Source organism: Lissotriton helveticus, chromosome 12, assembly GCF_964261635.1.
Source record: "Lissotriton helveticus chromosome 12, aLisHel1.1, whole genome shotgun sequence".
NCBI classification, from domain to species: Eukaryota; Metazoa; Chordata; class Amphibia; order Caudata; family Salamandridae; genus Lissotriton; species Lissotriton helveticus.
The window spans coordinates 278,138,039-278,163,186 of record NC_136073.1 but is presented as its reverse complement, the minus strand read 5'-3'; the positions used below and the strand labels follow the sequence as shown (position 1 = coordinate 278,163,186).

General features: G+C 46.4%; 1 protein-coding gene across 1 annotated transcript; it reads right to left on the bottom strand.

Moving 5' to 3' along the window:
* Positions 1-1,607: 1,607 nt before the first annotated feature.
* On the bottom strand, positions 1,608-10,101 carry LOC144798564 (carbohydrate sulfotransferase 5-like). Its single transcript, XM_078669506.1, has 2 exons — positions 9,060-10,101; positions 1,608-6,069 (listed from the first exon to the last, which is right to left on the bottom strand). Exons 1-2 carry the CDS (start codon positions 9,110-9,112, stop codon positions 4,902-4,904), a joined length of 1,221 nt encoding a protein of 406 aa, XP_078525632.1. The 5' UTR covers positions 9,113-10,101; the 3' UTR covers positions 1,608-4,901.
* Positions 10,102-25,148: the final 15,047 nt, after the last annotated feature.

Genomic DNA, 25,148 nt, shown 5'->3' with positions numbered 1-25,148 from the left:
ACCCGTCTCTAATACCTGCACATGCTCCTGATCATGATGAAGATCACCTTTAATAACCGTGTGAGGGCATCTTTTGCAACAAATCATGCTGTATGAGGTGGAGGAACAGTAACAGGAGGGGAATGCTGAAGATCTACAGTTCTAGGGTCAAACCTGTCAGTGTCCCAATGTACCATGTATCAGCTAGACTTGGAGACACAGAGTGTGATTACAGCATCAATCTTGGGTCACCTAGAGCCCAATATTGACCATCCTCCCGCCATATTGCTGGTGAAAGGAAGAACAGGTCAACATTTCTGCACAGTTGGGTCGATCAGGCGCATAGTCGTCATGGGATGTCGTATGCCGCAGCACAAGTTTTAGAAATCCTCGCCCAGATCATCAGTGCACGTTGACTACAAATAATCCTTCTTCCCAGTGATATATAGACTTTCAGTGCTGTGAAAGATACATTTTTTAATGACCATTTTTTCTTATGTAAATGGCGCCATCAACTACTCTTACATCATACTCACACCTCCCAAGACCAAGGAACATGTATTTGGAAACTGCTGCATGCAGTACTCCCTGATTGCCCTAATGTCAGGCATGTAGATCTGTGGACATCTTCTGGTTAAGGCTAATTTTCTGTGTCCACCACTATGCAATGGCCATGTGAAATACCCATACACAGAACTTTATACACAGAGTCGGTGAAATGAATTATGGAGAAAAAAGGTGGGATGGGTCAAATTATTTTTCAGGAGTACCAGCCGGGTCAGGGGTTACTGGGATTCAATTAATACAATGAGAGCCTTTTACAACTGGAGGTCTTTAGCTTTGCCCTACTGTCGGATCCAAAACTGAGACCATGTATACCCATTTACCACTTATCCCTCACGGTAGCAAAATTAACCGGCCCAAGGGTTACTCAAGAAAGTGCTGATGAGTAAAAGCTCAGAACTCATCGGAACATATATTAGTAGTTAATAGATTAATGCCCAGCCACTGCTTTTCCGAATAAGAAAAAGTGCTTTACTTTTACATACAATGCAATGAAGTAGATTAAAATTTACAGCTTGACTTCTAACCCCCAGACCCTTTCCACTCTGAAGAGCACTGTACACACAGAGAACATTCATAGCTCTTCATGCAATAAATATAAAAATTTTCTATCATGTTACACTAAAATATAGAGGGAAAGCAGGGATCGCTCGTCACTTTGATTTAAATGTACTGAGGGACAGAGGGAAACCAAAGGGCAAGAGACTAGTGACAGGGAGAGCGAAATCAATGACATCAAAAATCAGAAAAGTCTGAAAGCAGAAGTGAAATGGGGCAAAACCACCTTGGATGACACTTGAGGGGTCAGGTGGCAGGGTACACATGAAGCAGGAAAGCAAGAAACAGGAATGAGGGTGAATTGTGGAAAGCATGCTAGAAAGCGCAAGAAAATAGGAAATCAAAATCAATAAAAGAAAACAAAATGAGCAGACCATGTAAGGGTGAAACATATATCCAGAAACTGCAACAGCACAAAAAGATTAAGCAAAAATTAAAGATACGCTAGAAATGAAATTCTAAACTCAATGGATGCACATTTCTCACATGAAAGAAGTGTAAGTATTGGAAAGACAAAATGTAATGAGTTTGTTCAAATTAGTAGGTCTCAGTTGCTTTACTTCCGGCTTTTACTTCTCATTTCTTCGATAAACAAATGTATATTCTATTTTTTGCAGATACAACAGGTTACATTGGAAACTGAAACAAGGCTCCTGGTGGGGGCTACGATCATCATTGTCATAGTAACAACAGTGTGCAGCATCTCATACAAGATAAGTGACACTAGTCTCTCAGTAATGCCTTCATGAGTCCATCCCTCCCACCCCAAACCACTTACTCCATGTTAACTTCTCTTGCCTTACTTTGTTTTGTCTTCACTTCTTTTGTTATATTTGAGTTTTTCCCCTTCAGGCCCCCTTTTCCTTCATCCTTTCTTATTTTGTCTTTTTTAATTACCGCCTTTTTAGATATTGTTCTGTTCTATCAGTGGGCGTAAAGACCACCCATTGTTTACCATTGGTTGACTTCATTGTCACTCTCATTTGCTTGCTTCTTATTGGTCAGTTGCTGTAGGCTTCCTTCCGCTTCATGTGTTTGTCCATCCCCTTGAGCATGGACGCATTACGTGTGTCTTTTCACTGCTCATTTCATTTTACACTATTTTTTTCCTTGTGTTTAAGCACTATACCACACTGTTTGTCTTTCATTTGGCTGCCTCATGAACTTCTCCCTCATAAGTGTTCATCCCTATCTAAGTTGGCTTTCACCCACCCACCTTCCTCCCATTGTTTGATTTGCCTTGTCCTCACCCTCCTTCTCATTGACCATGTTGCCCTGCTTACCATCCTCCCTCTGGTTGTCCATGTTGGCTTGCATTGTCCGTGTTGCCCTGCCTCTACCCGTCTCCCTTTGTTCGTGTGCCCTGGCCCCATCCTCTCCCGGTTGTCCATATACCCTTGTCCCACTCTCCCATGTGTTCTCCATGATGGCCTGCTACCACCCTCCCTCCCATTGTCTGTGTACCCTCACACTGCTGTGCTACATGTCTAATAAAAAGCATTGACAAAGCCAATACCTGGCATAGGCTAGACCGTTTGGCCTGACAATGCTTGTTTCCTTATGGAGCATGTTTCTGGAGTCCATTTCTTTCACCTTATTCTCTACTCTGGCTACTTTTTTTCTTTTCTATATTGCCTCTGTTTGTCTGACAGTTGGAACCCTCAAAACCCCTCTTTTTTCTTCTACTATCCCCTTCTACTCCTGTTGAATTTTCTTTCACTGAATCTTCCTCCCATATTTTGCAAATGTTTTCGATTTTTTTTTTACTGTGAACATTTTTTATATTTTTAATTTGGTCTATGAGAAGCATGGGCGTCGTCAACCACCCACTTTAGTAGCTACAGCGGGTGTGCACCATGGCAGAGAAAGGTGCATAATTAACACAAAAAGGTGGGAAGGTGAGTGAGTGGATGGGGTGAAAGGCTGGATGGACAGATTGGTTGAAAGGGTGGATTTATGGAAAGATGGATGAGTGAAAGGAAGGATTTAAGGATGGGTGAGTGAAAGAATGGATGAATGAGTGAAAGGGACGATAGATGATGGCTGGGTGAAAGGGTGAAGGATGGATGAAAGATAGGGTAGATGAATGTATGGATGGATGAGTAAGTGAAAGGATGGATGGATAAGTAAAAGTGTAAATGGATGAATGGATGTGTGAGTGAAATTGTGGCCGGATGGGTGAGTGAAAAGTTGGATGATCGATGTATGGCTGAATGAGTGAAAGGATGGATGTAAGGAGGGATGAGTGAATAGTGAATGGATGCATGGATGAGTGAAAGGATGGACTGATGAGAGAAAGGATGGATGACGAGTGAGTGAAAGCATGAATCGATGAGACAGAGGGTAAATGGATGGATCAATGAGTGGAAGGATGGATGTACTGAGTGAAAATGTGGATGGATTGATGAGTGAATGGATGGATGAGTGAAAGAATGGACGGATGAGAGAAAGGGAGGGTAGATGGATGGCTGGATGAAAGGGTGGATAGATGGATGAGCGAGAAGGTGGATGGATAAGTGAGTGAAAGGATGGGTGGATGTGTGAAAGGGTAAATGGATGGATGGATTGATGGATCTGCAAGTGAAAAGGTGGATGCATAGATGCATGGCTGAATGAGTGAAAGGATGGATGAGTGAAAGGCAGCAAGGATGGATCGATGATGATGGTTGGATGGATGAGTGAAAGGGTTCATGAATGGATGAGTAAAAGGATGGTTAGATAGATGGATGGATGATGAGAGAAAGGATGGATGGATGATGAGCGAAAGCATGGATCGATGAGTTAAAAGGTAAAATGATGGATCGATGAGTGGGTGGACAGAGTGAAAAGGTGGATGGATGGATGAGAGAACAGATGGTGGATCATTGAGTGAAAGGATGGATGAGTGAAATATTGGATGCATGAGTGAACGGGAGTGTACTTGAATGGCTGGACGATAGGGTGGACAGATGAATGAGTGAAAGGATGGATGGATGGCTGAGTGAAGCTGTGGATGGATAGATGAGTGAAAGGGTGGATGAGGGATATATGGAGTGAAAGGGTGGATGGATGAATGAAACGGCGGATGGATGAGCGAGGATGGATGGATGAAAGGCGGATGTATGAGTGAAAGAATGGACATGTTTGATGGATAGGTTTGAAGATAGATGGATAGGTTTGGATATGGATGGGTGGAAGGATGGATGAAAGACTGAATGGCTGACAGAATGTAACGGTGAAATTGTGGATATCAGCAGGTAGATGGAAGGATGAAAAGGTGAATGGGTAGATACTCTGATTGAAGAGACAAACAAGCTTTTCTCGGGAGGGTCGTGATGACTTGCTTTGCTTGCTTGGTTGGTGCTACAATAAGAGCTTTGGTACAATTGGTGGATATTTTTTATTTTCTGGCTACCCCTGTTGAGAAGTATAATTTTCGAAGTGCAGAATTTCAAAGTGATAAATTTCAAGTACTGAGGTAAATGTGTTAGAGTGTAAACAGTTGCATCTATTTACTAGGTGCCAATTGAAGGAACATCCCTTTGTTCAGTAGAGGGTGAATCTATGGGGCAGTGCTACCTCTGAATACAAGGCTCTGGAACCTCAGGAATGGGTAGGTCCTGTCTAAATCACAATTACTTGGTTTTTTGGATGCTGTTAATGCACTAAGTAGAAAGGGAAAACATGGATTTATCCAGGCAGTAGCCGACTCATGATTACATTGACTATTGTGTTTGAGCGCCAGTTGCAGTCTTTTAGCAATCAGACCTGACGCGTCCACACAGCTCCTCCACAACCTATTTGTGAATCCATGGTGTCCTTCAAAGACGTCCGAAATTAGTGCTCCCCGGGGCAAATAGTAAATCAGATGACATATTTTTCTGCTCGATCTCAGTATTAGCCAACTGATAGCCAAGCAGATCCATAGCTTTTTTGCAAATTCTTTGTACACGCTCAATTTTCTCAAATGGAACAACTTTTCTCCAGGCCTTAGAGACCATTAGGGCATTGCGAGAGGTGATGATGAATTTCCTGCCCGACCCATCGCCGTGGGTCAGTTTATGGAGCCACATCTCCAGCTTGGGTGTACATTTGAGGCCTGTGAACGCATACATCTGCTCAGCTATCTCTAAAGGGTTTTTCACAATGTCCTCATAGCGCACCATCATATAGCGGTTCCTCAGGTGACTGGGGAGGGCTTGAGTTGCCCCTTTATAGATCTGGATGTGGCTTTTACAAATCTCGTCCATAACTTTGAAGATTCCATCACTCTTATTGTTATTTTTCAGTCCCACCATTATGTTGCTATCACGGGTCAGTTCTTTTTTTATTTTCTCGCGGGAATGAAACACCGCCCTGGGGTCTCTGATCAAGTGTATGATTTTGAGGTTGAGCGAGGGGTCGACAAGGAGTGGGTTGAGCACATTCAGGTCAAAGAAGCGGACTTCTTTGAGGACAACATGGCTGTAAGTCTTGCATGCTTGCTCCACCCGATCAAATGGGTAATGACGACAAAGGGCCTTGCACTGCATTTGAGAGATAATGTCAGTGCGATTGAAGGAATCGCAAGCTGGAGGTGAGCACAGGGCACGGCTGGTCTCCCACTGGAATAAGCTGGATTTGTTCTTTGTTGCCGGCATATAGACATCGAACACTGACATGTCACAGAGGAAGACGGACCGGACCAGATCTCGCACAGCCATCTGCAGAACTTTGGCCCTGTTCTGGTTCATACTCGCCCAGACATGCCAAGCTGGCTCCATCAAGTAGAAGACGTCTGGGTGCTGGCTGAAAAACTGGCCAGCAAAGGAAGACCCCGACCTCCAGGAGGAGATGATGAGTACATGTGTCTTCACCGGCACCTTTTCCATGGAAGGAGACTTGCGGTGCAGCAGGTACATGAAGGAAACAAACATCACAGCCTGAGAAACAGCCAAGCCCACAGCAAATAATCTGGCGAAGCTTTTCGTGATTTTAGCAGCCATCATCCTAAAAAAAAAAAAAAGGGAAAAAAGATTTCATGAGCTGTGCCAACTAATGTGTCACGTTCTTAAACAATTCATGTTTCTAGTTTAGTCAAACAGAATAGGATAGCTGATGAGGACTTACTGATGCTCATTTTGAGTACCACTGCCTAACCTTGTCCAAAAGTGAACATGCAATCTGTTCTTCAAATATGTTTCCATTACAGACATGGTATTAAAAGCAACAGCGTGTGCCACACGAACACAGCTGATGTGTTACACTGTTGCAGCCACACCGCTGGACGGCTTCCTTCAGCTTCTCACTACCAGACCTATCTTAAGTCATTTTCTCTCTCCCAAGTGCCTCTCAACGCAGCTAGTACTGGTTGCACCAAACCTTTCCCAAAACAACAGCAGTGCAACTTAATGTGAGCTTTATTTGTCCTTGTCTAAATTCTAGTTTTCTTCATAACTTTTGTGCAGGATTTTCTCCCTTGACTGCAGCCATAGTTTCTTCAGCAGTCAGTGGCAACAGAAAGTGTGGGGGCCCCAGCTGCGGTGCACTGGCCCAGCATTACATTGGTCTTTGCACTGCATTAGCAGAAGGAACTGCAGATCAAGAGTGAGGTTTATTATAGGATAATAATGCTATTTATATTATGCCCCTACTGCCTCTACTGCTGGAGACTCCAGGGTGGTGTGTGTCAGTGAAAGGAGTGGTAGTAGGCGTTTAATGGCTGGTTGGCCTCAAGCCCTACAAGGCCTCTAGGGCCGAGCTATATCTAGTGCATATTTTATACAGGTGGTTGCATATGGTGAGAACCCCCACTCATTTATGGGAATCAGGTTCCAGGTGCCCTACTCAGACCCAGAGGAAGCATGCACACTTTCCCACACTTGCCGGTCTATTTCGTGTACTCACCTGTTTCTTCTTTGACTCTCCACACCAGGCTCCAACCTCTAAACATGTTTCTCAAATTCCTCCTCGCCCTTCGCCAGGGCTTAAAAGTGGGTCGGGTCTCATCGGGTCTGAGCGTCAGCAGTTTTTTTAAGGGGGCCTCGAAACGGGTCTCTATCGGGCTCTGTTTTGTGCCCTGGTAGAGGCGGTCCCTTTATTACCAGACTCCAGTGACAGTAGGCACATTAATGTGCCCATGCTCACACTGCTCTTCTCACTAGTGGAGACGTTAAGGCATGCCGTCATGCCAGGTGAGCGTTGTAAGGGAAGGGACAACCTTTAAAGAGAGTCGTTTTCTCTTTGGATTTCCCTTCTCTTTTTGAAACTCAGGAGCAGCAACATTGTCGTGGGCTTTAAGTTGAAGCTTTTTCAATATTCTATACAAGCCACAGTTGCTGCTTATTTATCGTATGCAACTAACAACCATTGAGAAAGCCAATAGTCCTGCCTTGTTGTAGGTATGATGTTACTTGTTTTTATCATATATCTGGATGCAATGACAGAAACAGCAAAACACAAGTCGGGTGGCACACAATGCAGTAAGCACAGATTTTTTGCTTGTGTTTTTAAGCCACGTCCTTAATTACACTGACCACACCCCTTTGAGAGACAGCCCCCCCCAGTTTCTTCATCCCACTTAAAGCCCTGCCCTGCCCTTCGCCTTGTGGCACCTGCTACAATTACCAAACTTCAACTTTACATCTAGCACAACTGTTCCCCAAAAAACAGACTATCGGCATTCTTACTCCCCTAAACCCTGCAATGGCACCTACAAGCAAATTATACCTACATCTGTAACTCCACCTCACTTTAACTTCCTCCCCCACAAGCGCCCTGATGTCCATAAACTTCAATTCAATTCTTTATTTCGATACTACCGTATCATAAAAGGTACATTTAAAAAAAACATTTTCATCCAAAGGCATTTTCCATAGTGATACAACTTCTTACTGATATAATTTTACAATAATAATTATGGAGGGATGGTAACGAACAAGGTTTTACAATAAATAGTAAAAAGGCACGTACCAAAACTAAAATCAATCAGTTTACATTAGATTTACAGTCAATTCGGCAGTCCATAAACACCTGCAAGTGTCCCTCAAGCCTCGTTGCATTGCCCTCTCTGACAACTCCACACTTCTCCCTCTAAATCCTCAGCAGAAGTTACTCTAACCTCTCCACTGCCGCCCCTTTAGCCTTCCCATGCCTGCTTCTCTAACCAGTGCTCAATTTGAGCCAGCTGATTTCCGGGGCTCTGCACCAGCCCTTAAATATCAACACCAGCGCTTGACAGTCTTCCATAAGGTGGCATGGTCTAGTTAATTTAGAGATGACCACATCAACAGTTAAATAATAATTACATCTACATTAAAAATGACTTGTACATGCCACCCAAGCCATTCTTATAGCTTTGGGGGCCTGAAATAGTCCGAATTGTCACGCTTGTAGCAGTGTGATGGTTAGTAGTTGTGTTGTTACTATCATTGGCAGCATAGCAGGGGCGATGTGGGGTGCAAACTTCAGTGAGCTCCTGGCACTTATTTTTTTACAAATTAAGCACTGCCTCTAACCCATCCACTCCTGCTCTAGGCCTCTCACTCCTTCACCCGTATCTCCTCAGTGGCGGGCCAACTCCACATCCAAAGCCACAGCTGCCTATCTAACCCCTCAACCCCTCCCCCTGAGCCTCCACACCGGCCACGTCTGTTCGCCCACACCTGCTTCTCTATTCGCTCCAAAGCTCCTGTGTAAGCAATCTCCCCCAACCCATCTAACCTCATCAACCCTGCCCCGCTTCTTGACCCAACCCTATACCTGTCCCCGCCCAATCTGCCCCTCTTCTCCACCCACCCCTATGCCTCGCCATGTGACTGTGCCAGAAGTGTCCCTCTGCCCCTTCCCAAAAACCTCTCTTGCAAGTCGCTGATATCTATCGTTCACACCTGCTCCCATGCACTGCCTGGTAAAACATCCCCCATATGCTGCGGCAACCACAGCTTCCTGGCTGTCAGGCTCTCGTCCACCCTTGTCTTTTGTACATGGCTAGAACTCACCTGCAGTAGCACAGCACAGTTGTAGATCTTTTCTCGAGATTGCCTCTTATCATTATTTCATAAGGCGATGTTATCTTATGGACTTTCCACTCACTTTCCAAACTTTACTTCGTCAGAAGCAGGAGTGAATTTGCGGTGCAGCCCTTCCCATAAACAAACAATAGACTCCCAGAACCTGTAGTCAATGGCACTCTGTAGTCCGGAAACCCAGGCGAACGCACAGCCTTCAGCTACTATTCGGGAAAGTTCATCTGTGGGTGCAGGGGCGCTCCGGAACATACATACATTTGTAGCAAAGGCTCCAGACAGCTCTTAGAAACAGACAATCATCTCAGTTCCGTCTCCGAGCACCATAGTTTGCTGTGACTTGCTGGTTCTAACTCTTGGCGCAGAAGCCCTGGATTCCTGCAGGTGCTCTGGCGATTCAACCCAGGGCGAAAGTGCTCTTGGAAACAGCCACTTATGTCTTATGACTCTACCTTCACCTTAGTAGTTGTTGGAACCAACACTCCATTTTTGGTAATGCTCAGACCTGAATGTATGGCACCCAGTTGCAGCAGTTAATATCTGGTGAGGGTCAGTCTCGAACTCAGGTTCTCTCTCAACTTGTTGATGCTCAGTCCAGAAATCCTGGGGGTCTCACTCATCGAAATACATCTATGGTGATGGTCAGTCTTGAACTCAGGGCCACACACCCAGCAATTGGTCTCTGGTGATGCTCAGTCCCGAACTCTTCGGCTGGCAGTCCGAGGAGTTCAGCTCTGGTGACGCTCAGTCCGCAACTGATGTTCTCTTAGACGAAGCAAGTGATGTGTGGTATGCACAGATCTGAAGCGTAAGATGTCAGACTTAACAGTTAATATCTGGTTTAAATGACTGATATCCCGCAGAAATGCGTGGTTGGTTCAGACATGTTCTCCCAGGATTGGTGACCCGTTCTACCCATTCATTTATTTAAAGAGCTTCGTTGCTCGAAACAAAACACATCATCTATCACCGGGCGTGTTGCTCACTGAACCGGGCCTCAGCATAATGCACCAACAGGGCACAATGCTGGCACACCCTAAGCACATAAAGCCAGAGATGGAGCTGGCAACAGCTGCCTGACCCAGGCCAAGGGCAGCCAGACAGGAAGTGGGCCACTGCCAACCTTCACTAAAGGGTTGGGCTGGCCACAGAAGACACAGGGAAACTTGGGAACCCCTTCAAGAGGTTGGATGGGCAGAGATATTATCAGCCCATTCCATCACTTCATAGAAATATTCTTTTAGGGGGCCCGCCACTGGTGCTGCTAAACCATGGGTTTGTTGAATACCAAGGCTGCCTAGTTTTTATTTCACCACCTGCCCCTTTCTTTTACCACGCTACACGTGGTGTCTCTTTAGCTCACTCTTGCAGGTTCTTGATCATCCCAGCTTTCTCCCCTTGGCACATCTTTCCGTTCTTCCTTTCTCACTTTTCTGCCTTTCTGACTCTTGCTCTGGGTCGAAGTCTGATGATGAAAAATAATCCTGTTTTCCAAAAATGTATGTGAGTGCCTACTAGCTGCAACCACCTGCACAACGTAAGCACTAACATCGCCCTACCCCCAGAATGCAGCACAAACAGAAAAAGCAAAAACAGGTAGAAATAAAAGCATTTCTCCTCGCTGTGCCAATCTAACGCCGGGTTTTCCATGGAGTTAGTTTTGGGCACTGCCTCAGATTTACACATCCTTGTAAATCTGTGGCAGTGTATAAAAAACAATGGGTGTTGCAGTGGAGCGCCCACAGTAACACCCATTAAACACCCCTTTCACGCAGAAAACTGCACAAATAGGTACCATATTTAGAGAGCGGGGTTAAGCCATGCAAAGTGGCTTATCACCACCCTCTAAATATGGTGCAGGGCACTGTGCCAATGACGCAGCAAAAAAAGTGATGTTCCGGTGGCACAATCCCCTTGTAAATATGCCCCCAAGTTTATTTGGACTATTATCCATAAAACATTCTAAAACAATAAAAACACCTGCACAGTATAACATAACAGTATAACTTAAAGCCTGCCAGCCTCTCCCACGAACATGGCACCCTACTAAACCAATGTAGGGATTTAAGATGAATAGATTGTCCCCATTTTAAATTGCATGTCTGCAGTGCCCCCAGCAGAGCTGGGCCTTGCTCATACAGCGCCCTGGGCGAAACACAATTGGGTGCCCCCTCCCATTGGCCATCTTGAATTGTCATTGTGTTGGGAAAATTTGAGGGGTATGTGGAAGGTGAGGGGACGAAGAGAAAGGATAACAACACAATTCATAGCAATAGTTAACACGCTTGTCTTTAGAGCCAGGCTGGAAGGGGACTGCTGCAGGGTGCTCTGGCGCCCTGGGCGTAGGCTCAGCCCGCCCATGCCTAACGCCCCCAGTTCCTCATGAAGGGGGTTGGACCGGCTTGCTTGGGTGGCCCGGTATGAAAACATTTGATAGGGATACTTTCTAGCGCCCTTCTAGGTTGTCCACTTTTTACAAAGTCGGATTAAGACATTTGCATAAACTATCCATCACATAACTGAGCACATACTTTACCTCAATTCGGAGTTTCCACTTATACTTTAAAGTTGAAGATGAAGGTGCTCACAGTCAATCCAGATCATTTGACAGCAGAAAAAGACACCTTGGCTCGTGCAGTCTGCAAATGTACCCTGCGTGCTCTTTTCTGGGTGGCCTTCCTGGTGTCCGGCATTATTCTTGCGCCCCCGGGCCTGTTTCCGCTCTGTCTGTGCACAGCTCACCTCTCCGTCCCTCTTCTGAAAGGGTGATGTTCCAGTTCCCGGCGGGGAACAGACCTTTGCCGCCTCACTCGGACAGCCTGTGCCAGCGAGTCATTCCCTGGTCCTCCACCTTGAGCCGTTCTCACCACCTCGCAGCTCGCCCTCTCCTGCACATGCAGAACAGGTGAGTCATGGTACGTCAGGCCTCCCTTCGCGCTCGCGCACACGCGGAACAGGTGAGTGATGCGTCAGGCCTCCCTTCGTGCTTGCGCACATGTAGAACAGGTGTGTGATGCGTCAGGCCTCCCTTGCCGCTCGCGCACACGCAGAACGGGTGAGTGATGCGCCAGGCCTTCCTTCCCGCTCGCGCATACGCAGAACACAGGTGAGTGATGCGCCAGGCCTCTCTTCCCGCTCGCGCACACGCAAGCGTCTGAATGGCGCAGTGACGCGCAGTCTCTCAGGTGAGGCCCAATATGCGCGATTTGTTGGCAGTTTGTTGTGGGGCTCTAGCTCGCAGGAGAACCGTGGCATTAGTCACCTCTCTCCCACACCCAACCCATGCCCCCATCTAATAGGATATTCTCCGCACTGACTCTGTTTGCAAAGGCATTCATTGTTCGCCTTACAGGACAGCAGGACATCGGCTTTTCCTTGTCGGCTGTAAATGATTATCTGAGTGAAATCTGCTTCCCTTCCTGTACGTGTGTTGTGTGGTCCATGGAGCAGCTGTTACACAGCCGACCTTGTCTGGCTGTAAACCATTGCGGGGAAGGTGTTCCTTTCCTCTCTTTGAAGAATATGTTCTCTTTTTTTGCATGCTCTTGCCCAACATCTGTTGACTCTCTTGCTGATCCTTCCAGGCTCCACTCAGTCCGAATATTCATTCATCATATGCATACAATTTCGTAATATTTGCGAATCTTTCATCATTCTGTGTTTTTGTTAATGCTGCCTGTGGTTATCATTCCAAACTTCTAAAGCAGTCCCAGTCTGGCGGCACTCCAGGCCTTCCCAATAATGTTTTGGGGTTAAATAACATGTAAACAGGGGCATAACACCCACAAATATCCCTCTATGTGGATTGCCTACTAGGCGTGGTGTCCTATCGACGATCCAACTAAGGGGGTGGTCTCAGGAAGGGGTGGGGGTAATCGGTGATTTCTTTTGGGAGGGCCAACTGATGCCCCATGACGAGTTCACTCGCACTCACTCAGTGCCTGCCACATTATTACTCACCCATGCTGCAGTGATGCGTTACGTTCGGACCTTTTGGTATGTAGATCAGGCAGAACCCTTGACTTTCCAATTACTGAGATCACTTCACATAATGGGGCATGGTCGGCACTTGGTGCGCTGGCTTTATACAGGATTGAGGGAGCATTTACGAGTCCCACTGCTACACCTTAGGCAGAAATGGGACTTGATCTTGGGAAGGGAATTAGACAATAGGGAGTGGGCCCAAATGCTGGAGCATCCCCGGCGAGTCTCTCGGAATTGCCTTTTGAGAACGATTCAATTATTTATCTTACACAAAGCATACCATGCCCCAGCAACTATACGTAAAATGTTTCCTGCGTCGTCTGCGGAGTGTCCATGAGTGCAGGACGCCTGGGGCAGATTTTCTTCATATGATATGGCACTGACGGGTGTTGCAGGGATTTTTGTCGGAGGTCGTCTGAGGGGTGGCGGTGTTGACGGAGTGCAATCCGTGGGACACAATTGAGGCCTGCCTTCTGGGACTGTTCCCACTCCCTAAGAAGGCAAAATTACTACGCAGATTTGCAGGGCTAGCCCTGGTGCTAACACGACGTTGGAAATCTGCTATGGCGCCAAGGGTGGGCGCTTGGCGTGAGGAAGTGGTCAGATGGGCTATTGCTGAAAGGGAGGCTTTACACCGTGTAGAGTACAGGGGGCTGCGAAAGCGACCGATCTCGCAGGATTGGGCGCATTTGGTGGAACAATTTAAAGCCATGGAGGATGCCGCGCCCGGAGAATCACAGTATAGCATGCGGGACAGTGGTGCAGTGGTTTAGAAGTAGGCAGATTCATGCCTGCCCATACACTGTCTGAGTGCCTCCCTTTCTCTCCCTTACCCCCGGCTTTGTTACTTAGTCCTTTCCTCCCATTAAACTCTCCTCTCTCCTGCTCCTCCTCATCGGCTCCATCAACCCCCCCACCCCCCCTCACCCCCCCTCTCAGTACATGCCCCATTCTGGGGCTTCTCAGGCCTAACGCACGCCGGACGCAGAAACGTTGAACCGGTGTGTAGTCAATGTAGCGGAACCTTAGTTACCTCTTTTTGCTGGGGTATTTGGGTGGGAGGGTTATGTTGGGGTGTGGGGATGTAATGGGTACTGCACCGGATGTCAATTCTTAGTGTCCTAACTTATCGGTTCGAATGTACAGTTTTAGTACTTATGCTATAAGTGATGCGGCACCAACTGTAGGATAGGTTCCTTGTGCTACTTGTATGCTCGGCTTCGGAATGTGACAGAGATACATGCCAATTTATCATACTGTATTGCTTTTAAAATGCATATGATGTGCTGTAATTTCCTGGATGTTACTTGCAGTGCTCAATAAAAAATAGTTTAAAAAAAAATACAGGGGCGTAACACAGGCCTACGCAGCCCCCGCGGTTCTGGGGGGGGGGGGGGGGGGGCTCCCGAGCTGCAGGGTGCCCCCTCAGCGCAGTACCCAGGCCTGAGAGCTCCGGATTAAATCCGGAGCGGGGTCCCTCCGTGCACCTTGCAGGGGGCCCCCCTCAACTTTCTTTACCCCACTGCCTAGATAATCGGGTGCACCTGCCATACCGGGGCACCTGGACTACTTGCACTGTTCACACACTCGACACATTACAAAAACCCACTCCCATAGTTCAAAGATGCGCAACAGCGACTAGGATGTTGGATAATCATAGCCAAGGTAAATAAAAGGGTAACGTTCAGGGGCTTCTCAGCTAAGACAAGAAGAAGGCAAAGATGCTGTGATTCATTTTACACAAAACATCCCTTGATGCCTGCTGTAATTGCTGGGACTCTAGTAACTTAGTTTTAGTCACCTTTGCCCTATCCTTGACTGCTCGGGGTGCTTTTTTCATGAGCTGGAACAGTTGATGCCTAAATGAGGTAGTGAGTGCCTCTTCTTGAGTGTACTGTGCCTGCCCTAGAAATAATATGGCTGTGCATGTATACATTACTGCTGTAACAAGTTATGTCATTGGACCATTACATCAGGTCTGGATCCATGGTCATTCGTTTGGGCTTCCTCGTATTGCCCACGCTCACTGCTCAGTTTGACACATTTAGTTCATAAGGATGTGACTTTAACACATATGGTTCATGAGGATTTTTACTTTAACACATACGGTTCATGAGGATGTGACTTTGACACATTTGGTTCATGAGGATGTGACTTTGACACATTTGGTTCATGATGATGTACATCACATGCCACCGGCCCCATTGTCCAGAGCACATAAGCAGAAATAAAGGCCATCCTGTTAGTCACAGCATGACCTTGTGAAGGTCTGGTTCATGGACTGTACAAACCAGTTGGTAGCTGGGTGGTACCGCAAGGACGTGCCAAAGGTTCAAGCCCATGAACTGCAAGATCATGGCTGGAGAAAGGTCCATGTCCCGGGTCAGTGCATGTGACATCAGAGATGGTTTGTATTCATCAGTGGCTCCCTGTGTGGCAGGAGTTGCCCCAGAACAGCTTCCAGCTGCTCCCTGGTCCGGAAAGTAGACCCTTCCGCTGCTCCCATGGTGCATTGAGCTGTCGTGTTAACAAGGGGCTTTAGGATCCCCTGCACATGCATGAGGTAAAGGATGAAGCCTTTGAGATCCCTGAGCCTGCCTTGAAGCCCTGATTTGTTGGGCTAAAGTACTCATTTGATCTCCATAGGAATGCCCTGCTCTTGGTGCATCACTTGCTGACGGTTCCTGATGTAGGATGGTGGGTAATGCATCCACATGTATGTGCGCCGCCCCCCTCGCATTGTTTATCCTGCTGCTGAGCCTAGCAATGCCTACGGAATTTAGCATTCTTAATGCTTCCGCTTCCTTTCTGTCTCTGGGTGTGATGGCAGGGTGATGGGCTGGCCATAGCAACAAGATGAGTGGTTTATCACTCCATATTGGTTGAGGTTGCAGTTTTCTTGCAGTAATAAGTGATCAAAAGTAAATTTGGCAGCAACATACGAGCATGCCACATCTGTAAATGTAAATGTATTTCGATTTATATAGCGCACAAATCACCCAGGGGTCTCAAGGCGCTTGCTTAGGGAACCCGTCCTGGTATTCCCCTGTGAGATACCCCGGCAGGGTATCCACAAGGTGAAAGCCAGGCATCCCGCCGCGAGGGGCCGTAGTGGAGATTAAGCAAGCTATTGCCCAGAGTCGCAGAGTGTGACCCCGTGAGTCGAGTAGGCACCGGAGCGAGAATTGTCGAGTCCGTGGAATTTTGCACCCGAGACCCGCCGAGGCGGGGAATCGAACCCTGGTCCACGGCCGATCTCAGCTTCCGGGTCTGCCGCCTCTAACCACTGAGCCATGCTTCTCCACGTCTAGCACATATCCATAGTGAATGGGGATAGTTAAAATACCATCTCTCACCATCTAGCACATATCCATAGTGAATGGGGATAGTTAAAATACCATCTGTATGCAGCCAGCATTACTGCTATCTCTCTCTCTCTCTCTCTCTCTCTCTCTCAATGTCTTCCATTTTCTCTTAGTCTCTCTCTTTTCTTTAACCTACACTATTCTTGTAGGCAGTGTGACTACAATTCAAAACCAATCACTCACTACCTCTATTATGCCATTCTAATTTTATAACTAATTTTGCTATTTGTGCATATAATAAGTCATTTCATAGCATTATACATCAAATTTGACTTTGTTCATTGTCTGCGTTCACGATCTTTCACAGGTTTTTGGATAAGTAAAACTCGGCCATAAGTTCATTAAACCATTATTGACGCCCCCTTCTAAACTTTGCACAGGACGTGCACATGGGTCCCGTATGAGCGTCTGCGAGAACGAGTGCAAGAGTCCCCGGGAACGCAGATCCACAATTGTGGCTACTGGGTGTTTTACAGGGGCGTTGTGAGTGAAATAGTGGATGGGTGGATGAAGCAAGGGGCGGATGGTTGAATGAGTGAAAGGATGGATGCAAGGATAGGTGAGGAAAAGGGAAGAAGGATGATAAATGGATGAGAGAAAGAATGGATGGATGAGCGAGTAAGTGAAAGGGATGGATGGAAAGAAAGCATACATGGATGGTGGATGGATGGAGTGAAAAGCTGAATGAATAGATGGGTTGAAAGGGCGGAGGAATGGATACATGTATGAGTGAAAGGATGGATGTAAGGATGGGGGAGTGAAAGAGTGGATGAATGAGTGAAAGGGAAGATAGACGATGGGTGGGTGAAAGAGTAACGGATGGATAAAATAAAGGGTAGATGAATGTATGGATGGATGGACTGAAAGAATGGATGGATGAGTGAAAGGGTAAATCGATGGATGGATGTATGTGTGAATGGTGGCTAGATGGGTGCGTGAAAAGTTGGATGATAGATGCACGGCTTAATGAGTGAATAAGTGAAAGGATGGATGTAAGGATGGATGAGGAAAGGGAGGGAGGGTGGATGGATGAGTGATAGGGTGAATGGATGGCTGAGTGATAGGGTGAATGGATGCATGGATGAGTGAAAGGATGGATGGGGGAAAGGATGATGAGTCAACGGGTAAATGGATGGATACTTTTTTTGTTGTTGAGTTTTATATAGCACAAACTTACCGAAGATATTAGAGTACTTTACATGAGCACCAGTTGTGTTACAGACGGACACATTCATTTTGTAAGGCACGAGGAGAATAAGTGATTTACCCAGAATCACAGGATGTTAAGCTTCCCTGCCGAGATTCAAACCCGGTTGATAAGGTGGGGAGGGGCTGGCCTCCCCTGATGTTGGGCCTGGAGGAGGAGTGGTTGCTGCACCTAAAGTACGCATAACGGTTTGGCCGACCCTCTCGGGCTGGCCAAACCGTCATTAGCACTGTGCATGATCTCTACAGGCTGTATTATACAGCAACAGTGGAGAACATGTCCAGCCTCCCAGCCCCTCTCTGAGTGCCATAGTTTGGCACTCAGACTAATCAGAATGCTGCTATAAGGCAGTGTTATGATTGGTCAGGGGATTCTAGGAGGCTGAGTGCTTCCTGCTGGAGGAGACGCTGAAATGGCGACCTCCAGGTAAGTTTTCTTTTCTTTTTGTTATTTTTTTTCCTAACCACCCCACCTTAGAACACTCCCCGCCACAGTTCCCTATCAGCCACCACTGCCTCAGTGCATCAGGCAGGGATGCCAGCAGTAATACAAACAGGCATTATCAATTTGAAACACTTGTACCTAGACAATAGTTTGCAACCATAGCTAGATTGCATCAAGGTAATAGTAAGCCTCACAATGGCTCATGATTTATCACTCAATTATTAGCTTTAGCTTAACACAGATATTTAATTTAAAGCACACATTCACCTGAAGTGGTATCTTGGTGCTGAAATCACTTATGTTTATTGTTACCCAACCCAATGTTTGAATTGGGAACGCAACAATTTTCCTCCTATATAACAACTAATGAGTTCTGAAAATAAACACATTTTCATCTTGAATACACACTTTTCAATTTTGGTATACATATATTAATTCAACCAAGCAGCAGCTTCTAATTTAGTAGGCTGAGTCAACACACATGAGAGCTACTTAAAGGTAACCAGAGAGCTACCAGTAGCCCATGAGCTACTCGCTAGAGAAGTTTTCTCCAGGATGTTCGGTCTACAGTGTTGTTGAATGGGCCAAAGATGATGGGGCGGACTTTCACCCCACCATACAAAGTATTGGCAATAGAGTAGCAACTGCGAGTTTCAGTGTCAATCTAAAACGCTTCCGCATGTTAAAGAAATACCCCTTTTTAAATCTTGAAGAGATTGTATCATCTTGCATGATATACATTGGAAATATTTAAATGCCTCTACCTGTGCACAGACTCTTAGAGCGAAGCCAGACCCATGGCCCGGCTCTTGCTTGACTCGCCCTATTAATTTGCCTGCACGCCCTCCTCGATTTGCAACTCATGCTTAGTACATGGGGCCCTCAATCACTTGATAAAGGAGGGATCAGTAAACGGCGATGACTAGAAACATGGAGCCCTGCTCTGTAACCTGTAACTCTTTTGAAGCCTTCTATTTCCCTTTGTCTCTGGTCCGTGCTATATAAAACTACTGGTAAATAAATAAATGATAGGCAAGCCCCTGTCACCTAGTTACAATTATTTACCTTCCTGAACAAGAGAGTCGTGTGATAACAAAAACCCTTTAGCCTTTTTACGATGAGCTTTTAATTTGCACTTACGTTGCTGCTGTGTCATGGGTGCTGGCTGACGCAAGATCAGCAGACACGTCTGTGTTCCTGGTCACGGAGGCACTATTTTACTTGAAGGAGTATGCAAACTGCACCTCCCCACGGTTACACAGTAGCCTTTTGGGAACCCACTGAATACAAGAGTAGCATCAGACAATTGTTAATCTACTTCTAGGTCCTAAGTATGAACTCCGGTGCCTGGAAGTAACAGCCCAGGAGAGCGTAGATTGCCTAAGGGTCTGATTACGAGTTTGGCAGTCCTACAGCGGCAGCAGTCCTCCACCGTCCGCTGTAGGACCACCAAACCCATGGTGCAACCGCCCACCAGATCAGGAGTTAAATCCTGGTCTGGTGGGCAGTGTTGCAGAGGTCTGCAATGTTCATAGAAGAGCCTATAATGCAGACTGCCAGAGGCAGACCACTGACTGCACCATACATGCGACACTGCAGGAATAGGGGGACAGCACCTGTGCCCCTGCATGCACACCCTGGCCCAAATCAGAAGGGCGGGGTCCTTTTAGGGCCCAGTTTGTTGCCTTTTGTCCACCCTTTTCACGGCGAGATCCGAGTGAGTGAGAATACTGTGGGCAGTCCCACCGTGTTCCAGTCGGATCGCCACCACAGGTTCGGCCGAACTTGTAATTTGCCCCTAAGCCAGTCAGCAAAGTTCTCCGGTTTCCCAGTTTCATTCCTGAGCCGGTGATCCAGCCCAGGTATTTGCATTCTGGGACTTCAAGACACTTTTCCAAAGCAGGTATAGTTAGACAAATATATATTGTCCCAAATGTATAATAATCTTCTGCCTTGAATTGGAAGTGTTCTTTTAGTTTCCTACCTTTCCAGTGAATCAACTCCTTTTTTGCTCCAAAAATGACATTTAGGCTTAGAGGTATCTTACACACAACAGGGGAGTGCCTCTGAGGTACTCGTCACTTGCCTCATCCGAGGCAGCTACAGGGGCTGCAGAAGCCGATGGTAGGTCTGACTGTGGTTCAACTGCTTGTAATGTCACTTCTGTTGTGTGAGACAGAGTAATAACAACAGACACCGACATCCCCCTGGGTTAAAGATACTGCAGGTGCCATAAACTCGGGGGATTTGGAATTAACACAAATTCTGCGACAGTGTTTAATTTGTAAAAAAAATCAGGGCTGTCGTCAGGAGGCCTCTAAAGTTTGCACCACCCATTGCCCCGGCAAGCACTGCCGGTGACAGCACAAACACACCTACAAATATCACACTCCTTCAAGTGTGACACTTCAGACTATGTTACAAACAAAAAAGAGAGTAAGGGAGTTCGTTCACTCAAAAGTGAACTAGAGATTTCTCCTATTCCCCTGGGAGGAAATGTATCAAAAACAATGAGAGGAGTATCCCCTATGAAGTTGAAGAACAGACGTATCTGGAGGACCGGTTTTTGGCAAGAAGGAAGGTATTCATCCTTTTGTTTAAAACCCCTCACTCACCAACCTAGTGGTGACATGCTTCATCATCGGGGTCCACCTTGGCGTCCTAGCGACACCAAGGTGTGCTACGACACCTGAACTACAGTGGAGCGGGTTGTGACTGTGGGTGCAGAAAAATAAATGTTAAAAATTGTCCTGGTTGTACTCAAAAAAGTAGTTTTAATTATAGAGCAACTGAACAATGTTTAAAAATACAAGGGCGAGATCCTGGTAGGGGGGTTACGACCAAGGGATCTCTATATGTGTTGAGTGGTCAACATGTTTCTACCTTAGGGGCTAGTGCCCGGTATTCATCAGGACCAGAAAAAACAGGTGGACAGGAGGTGCGTGCTCCCTAAAAAGCACACCCGTTCCTTGATCCCCTGTGTGCCTACTGGTAAAATGGCCAGTGGTAAGTGCTGCTCAATAAAATAAGTGAGCAGACAAAATAGTGAAAAAGAGACCTGTAAGGAGAGAAAAAGGGGTAAAAAACAATCAGGTTTGAGTGATTGACTTACTCTCCTGTAACGTCGTGCAGTTTCTCAGTGGAATGAAAATATAGTGCCAAAAAGGGGGGGGGGGTTTGATCTCCAAATAAACATTATACCGTGGTGATGGAGTGTGATACTAATCAACATCTATGCCAAAAGTAGGTGCACGCGACGCCAAGGTGGACCCCGATGATGAAGCATGTCACCACTAGGTTGGTGAGTGAGGGGTTTTAAACAAAAGGATGAATACCTTCCTTCTTGCCAAAAACCGGTCCTCCAGATACGTCTGTTCTTCAACTTCATAGGGGATACTCCTCTCATTGTTTTTGATACACTTCAGACTATTCCAGGACCCCAAAGCTGTAAGAATTGCTTGAGTAGCAGGTATTATTAATTTTTTATGTATATTGAATCAATAAACAACTGTTATTATGCTCATCTCTAAATAAAACAAACAGCACCACCATGTAGCAGACTGTTAAAAGTAGCAGTGTTGGAAATTAAGTGCCGGCAGGCGGGCAACTAGAGCCAAATTTCGGGGGGGGTTGCTGAAAATATTACGGGGGGGCTAATTCTTCCAACCACGGACAAAGTGGCTGTGAGAAGGGGCGACCACACAACAAAAGCCTCATTTACAACTAAATGGTCTTTTAAAGACCTGTTAAGTACTCGGGTGCGGCTGCAATAACATGCTCACCAGCCCGGGCTGACAGGCACGACAGGGGGGGGGCTGAAGCCCCGTGAGCCCAATGGGTGTTGCGGCGCCTGAGTGCCGGTGCCGAGAACCGGAAACTGCCGGTTCAAATTAAGTACTGTTCTGGAGTGAATTCTGATAATTCCAGATCTGATTTCCCTGGAAATTCCTAGCCAACCTACCCAATGCCTAATGTGTGCAAGAATAAGTGCTGGTGCCCAAAGTTCTGGTTAGAAGCCTGCGGCCAGTGCTATTAAATATCAGCACACAGAATGGGAATCTTGAATCCATCTCATGCCTCTTCCAGCCACTACCAATCACTTCCTGCCCCTTTATCTCACTCTTGCCGGTTCCTGCTTTCTCCCTTTGTGACGGTTTCTCCATCTTTCTCTTCCTCCTTCTTTCTTTCCCCTGTGTTTGTTTTTCCCTCTCTTGTTTTTGGGCAATGTCTGATGAAAAAAAAATGTGCCAGTCCTCAAAAATGTGTTCTGGTGGGGCACACTGGCAACCACCAGTTCAAATTAAGATCTGCCCATCTGTGTCCCATTCTCTTACCTGCTGCTGTTAGCTGTGCATCTCCTTCTTAGGCACTTTCCTGAGGTGTAGGAAAGCCCTCCCTTGGTGCTCCAGAGGGACTTCTATGCACCTCAGCAGCTCCCTCTGGCATCTGCACGGCCTCACCCACTCAAAACCTGGAAGACAGCCCTTCATGCCCGCCCCTGCCGTGTGGTGAGGCAGCGGTTCACAGGGTGACGGCAGCTGAAAGCCCACAAGCAGGTTCAGTGGACACTCGAGTTACAGGACTGGATTGGCGCAGCAAATGGAAAATGTGTAAGGGATTATTAGTGAAAAGAGTATTATTGAGTAATTCGATAGATCAAATATCACAATCACTTTAAGGAATGTAATGGGATCCGCCAAAGAACAGGGGAGTACATTAATCACACGCCCCCATTGTTATGCTCCAGGTAGGTAGCCATTATAACAGCAAGTGACGTCATCAGCATATATATTGCAATTCATTGGGGGGGAATGGTTGTCCATTGCATGTCCAAATGTCATGAGTTTTTGTCACTAGGGCCATCTCCTGCTACCACAGTTACTGCTTTGGTGTCCTGTGGCGCCGGTCAGTTGAAGAAATTGTTCAGGTTTACTCTGTGGAGGTGTGATTGTGTGAAATGTGGTACGAGCTGTTGATGTGGTATTGCTATGCTAGTTGATGGTTTTAGTTCTGTTTTGTACCTGTGGGTGTCCATGTAGACTAACTAATGTGCTTTGTGGTTTTGTTACTGTGAGTGTTGGTATGCTGGAGGATGTTTAGGTGCTGTCACATTGCTAATTAGATGTTCGTGAACAGAATTGTAGTTCACGAGGGTGTGGGTGGGCTGCCAAGAATATTCTAAGAGTATTGTGGGTGTTGATGTTTTTGGAGGGTTTATTGTACCGTTGCAGACAATCAATATGTCAAGTATTAGTTGTTTTCTATCAATTTTGTGAGGGTTGAGTGATTGTATGTAAGCATATGCTGCTGGTGGGTCATCGCTTTACTACCACCTTATGTGCCTAAGGATGCTGGTGGGCCTTTTAGGTCGAGCCTAGCGGCAGCGGGCATGCACTGCGAGACTGCTTTAGTAGAGTATGGGAGAGAAGCCATGCCCACTCTCCTCCCATATTTTCCATTGGCTTGTGTCATTATCTTTCGCAAATGATGCCTTCGAATTCGTTAATAGGCTTGTAAGTCCATCCTTTGTATGGCCTTGTATTAATATGTACCCTCCATGGAGACTGTCCCTTTCACTTCGGTTGTTACACGGGACCTGTTATTTAGTCTGAAAGCACTATTTACTTTATTCAGTTTCTCTTAGTGCAGGCCCGAAATCGCTTGTGAGTTTTTAAGCAGCACGGCCACCCCTGTAACACGGAATCCTGCTTTCAATCACTTTAACCCTGCATTATCTCGTGTCTGTTTCAACCCCCCAGCCCCCAGTAAAATTGATTCAGAAATGATTAGCAAATTAAGTCATGTGAATTCCCGGTAGCACATATTCCTGTGCTAATTACCTGCAGCACATCTGTGTTACTTGTCATCTGTACTAAAGCCACCTGACAGGTTGTTTTCAAAAGGCTGTTTTATTAACAACACCACCACCAACAACACCACCACCAACAATACCACCACCATCAATACCACCACCTCCACCAGTACCCCCACAACCAATACCACAGCCAATACCACCACCACTGCCAATACCCCCACCAACACCACCACCAGCAATACTACCACCACCGCCATGGCATGCACTACTCGCTCTGCGAGACTGCTTTAGTAGAGTGTGGGAGAGAAGCCTCGCCCACTCTCCTCCCATATTTTCCATTGGCTTGTGTCATTGTCTTTCGCAAATGCTGCCTTCAAATTCGTTAATAGGCTTGTTAGTCCATCCTTAGTATGGCCTTGTATTAATTTGTACCCTCCCATGGCGACTGGCCTTTTACTTCGGTTGTTACATGGGACCTGTTATTTAGTCTGTAAGCACTATTTACTTTATTGAGTTTCTCTTACTGCAGGCCGGACATGCGCTGCTTCAGCTGAAACCGATTGTGTTTTTTTAAGCTGCGCGGCCACCCCCGTAACACGGACGCCTGCTTTCAATCACTTCAACCCTGCATTATCTCGTGTCTGTTTCAACCCCCCAGCCCCCAGTAAAATGGATTCAGAAATGGTGAGCGAATTAAGTCATATAAATTCCAGGTAGCACATAATCCTGTGCTAATTAGCTGGGGCACATCTGTGTTACATGTCATCTGTACTAAAGCCACCTGACGGGTTGTTTTCAAAAGCCTGTTTTATTAACAACACCGCCACCACCAATACCACCACCATCAATACCACCACCTCCACAACCAATACCACAGCCAATGCCACCAACACCACCAATACCGCCACCACCAGTATTACCACCACTGCCACCAATTTAACCAACACCATCAATACCACCACCTCCACCATCATCAATACCACCACCACCAATACCACCACCACCACCAATAATATCACCACCACCACCAATAATATCACCACCACCAATACCACCATCACCACCAATAATACCACCACCAATAATACCACCACCAATACCACCACCACCAATATCACCACCACCAATATCACCACCATCAATATCACCACCATCAATACCACTACCAATACTACCACCACCAATACCACCACCACCAATACCACTAACAACACCAACACCAATACCACCACCACCAATACCACCAC

Excerpts from the sequence above, each read along its gene's own strand:
- LOC144798564 (XM_078669506.1), bottom strand. The coding sequence starts at position 9,112 with ATGATAAGAGGCAATCTCGAGAAAAGATCTACAACTGTGCTGTGCTAC. Across the intron at positions 6,070-9,059 it reads ACTGTGCTGTGCTACTGCAG|GATGATGGCTGCTAAAATCA; the intron begins GTGAGTTCTAGC and ends TTTTTTTTTTAG.